The sequence below is a fragment of the Nothoprocta perdicaria genome, unplaced genomic scaffold (genome assembly GCF_003342845.1).
Source record: "Nothoprocta perdicaria isolate Ctin4 unplaced genomic scaffold, notPer1 scaffold_3, whole genome shotgun sequence".
NCBI lineage: Eukaryota > Metazoa > Chordata > Aves > Tinamiformes > Tinamidae > Nothoprocta > Nothoprocta perdicaria.
In genome coordinates this window covers 212493-218613 of record NW_020455532.1, presented here as the reverse complement: position 1 = coordinate 218613, position 6121 = coordinate 212493, and the positions used below count along the sequence as shown (strand labels likewise).

Here is a 6121-nt window from a genome sequence, read left to right as displayed (position 1 = left end):
CAATCGCCGGCCGCGCCGCGCCGGTTGGACGGCGGCCCCGCAGGAGACGCCTCTGATTGGCGCGGCGCGGCGGTGGGCGGCACCACGAAGGTAAACACACGCGGTGGTCGCTCCCGTTTAGGAGCCGGCGTTGTCCCCTCGCTCCGCCCTGCGGTTCCGGGCGGCTGCCGGTGTCCCGAGCCCGCGGGGACCGGACTGGACCGGGCCGAACAGAACCGAGCCASACCGGGGCACGGCGCGGCCGCCTCGGCTCCGGCGCTGCCCCTCCAGCCGCTGCCGGGGCCCGCAGCGCCTCCCCGCGCCGGCTCGAGCCCTTCCCGGGCCGGAGCGGCCTCTCCGCGCGGAGCCCGGCAGTGCCGAGGGCGCCGGGGCTCCCCGGTCCCGTGGGGCTCCCCGGTCCCGTGGGGCTCCCCGGTCCGCAGGGGCTCCCCCGTGTCCCGCGGGGCTCCCCCGGTCCCGCGGGGCTCCCCGGTCCACAGGGGCTCCCCCGTGTCCCGCGGGGCTCCCCCGGTCCCGCGGGGCTCCCCAGTCCACAGGGCTCCCCTTGTCCCGCGGGGCTCCCCTTGTCCCGCAGGGCTCCCCGGTCCACAGGGCTCCCCGGTCCACAGGGGCTCCCCCATGTCCCGCAGGGCTCCCCCGGTCCCGCAGGGCTCCCCTTGTCCCGCAGGGCTCCTCGTGTCTCCTCAGTGCCATGCAGGGCTGCCGGGGCGACATCCCCGCTCCCTGGCTGCCCGTTGCCTTCGGGGCTGCCGGGGAGCTCCGCGTGGCCAGGCCGCCCTTGGGGGCCATTGGGGGCCMTTGGGCCCCGTTTTCCATCCCGGTTTTGCCGCGAGCGCGGCCGCCCGCGCACGCGGATCCGCCTGGCGGCGCCTCGGCCCCGGCATGGCGCAGAGGGTGTTCATCTGCTCGCAGGGGTTGTTCTGCACACAGAGGGTGTTGCTCTGCACACAGARGGTGTTGCTCTGCTCGCAGGGGTTGYTSYKCWSMYMGMRGGKGTTGYTCTGCTCGMAGGGATTGTTGCTCTGCTCGCAGGGGTKGTTGCTCCGCTCGCGGCAGCTGCTCTTCATTCCTGGCCGCGAAGGCCGCCCTCGCTCCCTGCGCAGCTCTGTTTACTCGGCGGAACAGGACGGGCCCTGCGGGGAGGTCAGGGCAGCGCAAACAGCCCGGAGCRGCGCCCGCAGCAGCGCTTTGAAGTCCCGGCCTTGGGGAGAGGGTGAAGGAGAGGGAGAGATCCCAGGGGAGCAAACAGCCCCGAGCCAGCGCTGGGGAGTGGGGCGGCGAGCGGCAACGGCGGGATGGGATGGGGACGGGATGGGGACATTAATCTGGTCCCCACGTGCTCTCTGTGACCGCGGGCACCAGGATGGGGATGGGATGGGGACAGGACAGGGATGTCAGCCCTGTCCCCACGYGCTCTCTGTGACYGCGGGCACCAGGATGGGGAYGGGATGGGGACAGGACAGGGATGTCAGCCCTGTCCCCACGYGCTCTCTGTGACCGCGGGCACCRGGGTTTTGGCAGCGCCAGCCCCTGGCGGGAGTGGAGCTGCGTGGCTGGGGATTCCCTCTGGCCCAGGGTTTGGTAGCCCTGTCTGGAGGTGCCCMGTTCCTCTGGCTAAATACAGCGCCGCGTTCCCTGCAGCCCCGTCACCCCAGAGCTGCGAGTCGCCGCCTCTCGGGCGCCACAGGGGTGTCGGCCGCGGCCAGGCCGCGCGTGCCCAGAGCGGAGCCCGGTGCCGGGATGGTGCCCGCCGGGAAGGGCACCCRGAGAGCGCCCCGCTCCCGGGCCTCCGCACGTGTCCGCGACGGGCTCCATGCGGAGCTGATCCCTGTGCCTGCCCCCATCACCTTCCCCTCGCAAACACAGGAAATAAGTCAGCGCCGCACAGAGTAAACATCTTTCCTAAGAGCGAAACCGGCTCCGGGAGGAGCCCGGCTGCAATTTGCATTCCTTGGCCGGAGCCTCCGCCCTGGATCCGCGCTGCCTGTGGGAGGCCTGGCCGGGAGCTCCTCACTGCACCCCGGCTGGGCGTTGGGGGCCCTGGGACGGGACAGGGACGAGGACAGGAGGATTCCTGCCCCGGGAGCCATCCTGCCRCTCCAAAGGGAGCCGGTGCCACACAGCGGGGTCTGTGCTCATCAGCTGCCTCTGTGGTGGGAAACTGCCGCGTTACTCCAAGGAAATCCCATGCCGGAGCTTTCTGCTTCGTGCAGAATGGAAAGGGCCTCAAGCTGCACCAGGGGAGGGTCAGGTGGGAAAAATATCTCCATGGAAAGAGCATTGGAACAGGCTGCCCGGGGAAATGCAGTCACCGTCCCTGGCAGTGCTCAAGAGACGTGTGGATGAGGCGCTTAGGGACACGGTTCAACAGGATGGTGGGGATGGATTTACAGCTGGATCTCGAGGCCTTTTCTAACCGTAATGATTCTGTGACCCCCATGAAGCCRAAGGCAGAGCTGCTGCCCTGCCGGGAGCTGCAGCCCCCGGCATCGTCCTCCTTCCCCCCATGGGACCTTTYTGGTGCTGCTCTCGGGCCATGCGTGACCCTCAGGGCCACGTGGCACCAGCACCACCTCTTCTAGAACCGCCGTCATGGGCCCCGCTCGACCTCACACTGGGCGAGCGCCAGCCCGGCCCCGCACGCGTCAGGACGGCCGGCACCGGGTGGGAGGGAGCCGCGGTGCGGCAGGTACCGACACTGCAGTGCGGCAGGTACCGACACCACGGTGCTGCAGGTACCGACACCGCGGTGCTGCAGGTACCGACACTGCAGTGCGGCAGGTACCGACACCGCGGTGCGGCAGGTACCGACACCACGGTGCTGCAGGTACCGACACCACGGTGCTGCAGGTACCGACACCGCAGTGCGGCAGGTACCGACACCACGGTGCTGCAGGTACCGACACCGCGGTGCTGCAGGTACCGACACCGCAGTGCGGCAGGTACCGACACTGCGGTGCGGCAGGTACCGACACTGCAGTGTGGCAGGTACCGACACCACGGTGCTGCAGGTACCGACACTGCAGTGCTGCAGGTACAGACATCGTGGTGTTGCAGGACCCATCGCTGCAGTGCGGCAGGTACCGACACCGCGGTGCTGCAGGTACCACTGTGGTGCTGCAGGACCCGACACCACGGTGCTGCAGGAACGGGCACCATCGTGCTGCGGGTCTCATCACCACCGTGCTGCAGGTACTGACACTGCTGTGCTGCTGGTCCCACTGTGGTTCTGTGGGTCCTACTGGAGACCCCGGCGCTCCTGCCAGCGGCTCAGCCCCTGCTTGGAACCGCTTTATTGCTATTTGTCTCCCGCGAGCCCCTGGCGCCCGCCGGTGCCCGTGATGTCCCCRCGGCGCCGGCCGCCCCACGCGCTCCACGCGCCCCGCGCCTCACTCCATGCAGAAGGTCCTCAGCGCCGGCGGCAGGGCCAGGCCGCCGATGGCCAGGCGGTGCACGACGTGCTTCTGGATGACGAGGCGGCAGAGCGTCTGCAGCGAGGGCACTGCAAGAGAGGGCGCGGAGCTCGCGGGCTGCACCGGGCCAGGGCGCCGCCGCGGCACTGGGCAGTCACCCCTCCGGCCGCGCGTCCCGGCGCCGCCCCCCGCGCCGTGTCCTGCCCGGCTGGCCTTTCCCTTCCACACGTGTMCCAAGCGCGTGGGCAGCGGCCTCGCACGATGCTGCTGCCGTGACTCGTTCCCGCGCTGCCCAGAGCGCCTATTCCCCGCAGCCAGGCCAGTTGGGAGCTCTGCCCCGTGTCCCCTGTGTCCTGGCATCCCAGGGTCACTCGCGCTCCCCCGGGTCCCGTCCCGGGAGGCGGCCGCAGCTCCGCGCAGCCGCAGAGCCTGCGGTTGCCTCTTGCTCGAGCACAGCCCACAGTCCTGGGCTCATCCCGGGCACCACGAGCCGGCCGGCCAGCGAGCCCCAYGTGCTCGGCGGGAGCCGCTTCCACGGGTGCTCTTGGCTCTGCCGGCCTCTCCTGGGGTCCCAGGGGCATCGCRGCCCCGACAGCCCCGCTGCCCCCTTCTCCCCAGCGGCCCCGCCGGCGCACGTGGCACTAAACTGGTTTTTAAAGGTCACGGAAGTGCTGCGGAAAGAGGAAGCCGGGTTGTCCCCCTGCGGYAGGCGGGACCTGGCGCGCCGGGGGCCTGGCTGCGGATCTGCCACGGAGCGGCCCATCCCGGGGTGCCCATCTCCCTCRGAAAGGGTTGTCCCCCGGCACCAAAGCTGCAGGTCGGTGCTCGGTGTCCAGGCCCGCGGACGCCCCCGGCGCCGGCTCTCGCCGCGGGCCCCGTGTATTTAGCAGCGCGGCYGTTCACGGTCCCAGCCTCGGTGCCCAGGCCCGGCTGCCCTGGTTCGTGTCTCATTCAACATTCGGTGTCTGGTGGCTCTCCCAATACGGAGCTAATTGGTGCCCATTAGCCTGATGCAAGAGCCGGTGACCTGGTCCCATCCCCTGCTTGGGGACGGCTTCCCCGGTGCCACCACCACCAGGAGCACCTGGACACTGCCCAGCCACGGCCGGTGTCCCCGGGACAGCTCGGCAGGGGCTCCACAGTGGGCAGGGGGCCAGGGAGGAGGCGCCTATCCCATCGGGAAGGGCACATCGGGAAGGGCGCATCCCGTTGGGAAGGGCGGCGTGCTGGGAGGATGTTTTGGTGCTGAGGATGCTGCTTGCTCAGCCGCCCCGTGCCAGCGGTGCCAGGATGAGGTGGGGCCGGGCAGCATTCGCTGCGTCCTGGAATCGGCTCCCGGGAGCTGCCGGAGCCGCCGCGTGTGTCCCCCAGCCTGGCCGCATGTCCCCAAGCCCRGCCGTGTCCCCCAGCCCAGCCTTGTCCCCCAGCCCAGCCGCGCTCCGGACCCCGCGGCGCTCCCTGCTCCGCGCCCGCGGGCTCCCCCGCCGCGGGGAGCCGCTACCTACGGCCGTAGTCCACCTGGATGAGGCGGACGCTCTTGGTGGAGGCGAAGACGTCGACGACGGCGTAGAGCGGGCGGGCGGCGGGGAGGCCGCGCGCGCTGGCGCCCATGTCCTCGCCGTTGATGACGATGTGCATGTCGGCGGTGCCGTCGGGCTGCGGCGCGTACAGGACGCCGATGCGGCTGCGGCGCGCCGTGGCGGGCAGCACGTTCAGCTGGTAGAGGCTGTCGAGCAGGTGGCTGTAGCGGCCGGGGCGGCTGCGCCCCACGAGCGGGTCGCGCGGGATGCGCAGGCGCTCGATGCGCAGGAAGGGCTCGGGCAGCGTCCCCGGCGCGCGCGGCTCCGCGCCCGGCGCCACGCGGTTGTGGCTGCGCGTGATGGCGAACACCCACGTGTCGCCCAGGCTGGCCAGGTCGGGCAGYGAGTACTCGGGCACCGCGCGCAGGCTCTGCGGGTCGTGCGCCGTGAGCCCCACGCGCAGGTGGCCGCACCAGCCCCGCTCCTTCTCCTCGATCTCCACCAGGAAGATCTGCCCGGGCGCCAGGGGCTCGCGGCTGAAGCAGAGCCCGTGGGCGAAGCTCTCCACGCGCGTGGCCTGMGTGCGCGTCGGGTCCATGCGCACGTTGGCGCCGTGGACGTGGTGGAAGCGGGTGCCGGAGCAGCGCGGCGCCGCCGGCGCCGCCATCGTGGCCGTCATCACTATTTTTAGCCCCTGGGCCGGCGCCGGCGGCAGCTGGGATGGCCCCCCCGCCCCCGCGGCAGGGACGGCCCCCGGCCGCTCACAGGGCCGCAGGACACGGGCCCGTGGCCACCGTCCCGCTCGGCACCGGGGCCGGCGCTGCTGCTGTGGGGCTGGTGCCGCCCAGGGCCTGTGCCCAGGGCCTCCGCGCTGGGGGTCTGTCCCGGGCGCTGTCCCCACRGGCCCCTCCAAGGAGGGCCGGGCCACGCAGGGCACCGGCACCGGTACCTGCCGGGGCTCTGGCACCGGTACCTGCCGGGCGGCAGGCCCATTTGTGCTGCCAGGCTGTGCACAGTGCCGGTGCCAGCCCAGTGCACAGTGCAGGGCTCTGGGGCTGGGATGGACCCAGTGCTGGGGATGGTGCCGGTACTGGGACTGTGCTGGGCCTGCTTTGCAATGCACGGAGCTGGTGCCAGGCCCGGTACTGGTTGTGGGGCTGTCCTGGAGCCGATGTGGTGCACGGGCCC

The 6121-nt window shown here is 71.5% G+C and overlaps 2 protein-coding genes across 2 annotated transcripts in view; both read right to left on the bottom strand.

The window, feature by feature from the left end:
• Nucleotides 1-1067, bottom strand: part of ACOT8 (acyl-CoA thioesterase 8) — a 2643-nt gene extending 1576 nt beyond the window's left edge. The window contains exon 1 of the mRNA XM_026041965.1: nucleotides 851-1067. Coding sequence (XP_025897750.1) covers nucleotides 851-1067 — 217 coding nt within the window. The remainder of the gene's footprint in view (nucleotides 1-850) is intronic.
• Nucleotides 1068-3389: 2322 nt separating this feature from the next.
• NEURL2 (neuralized E3 ubiquitin protein ligase 2) lies at nucleotides 3390-5600 on the bottom strand. Its single transcript, XM_026041963.1, has 2 exons — nucleotides 4919-5600; nucleotides 3390-3502 (listed from the first exon to the last, which is right to left on the bottom strand). The coding sequence occupies exons 1-2, from the start codon at nucleotides 5598-5600 to the stop codon at nucleotides 3390-3392; spliced, it is 795 nt and encodes a 264-aa protein (XP_025897748.1).
• Between the last annotated feature and the right edge of the window lie 521 nt (nucleotides 5601-6121).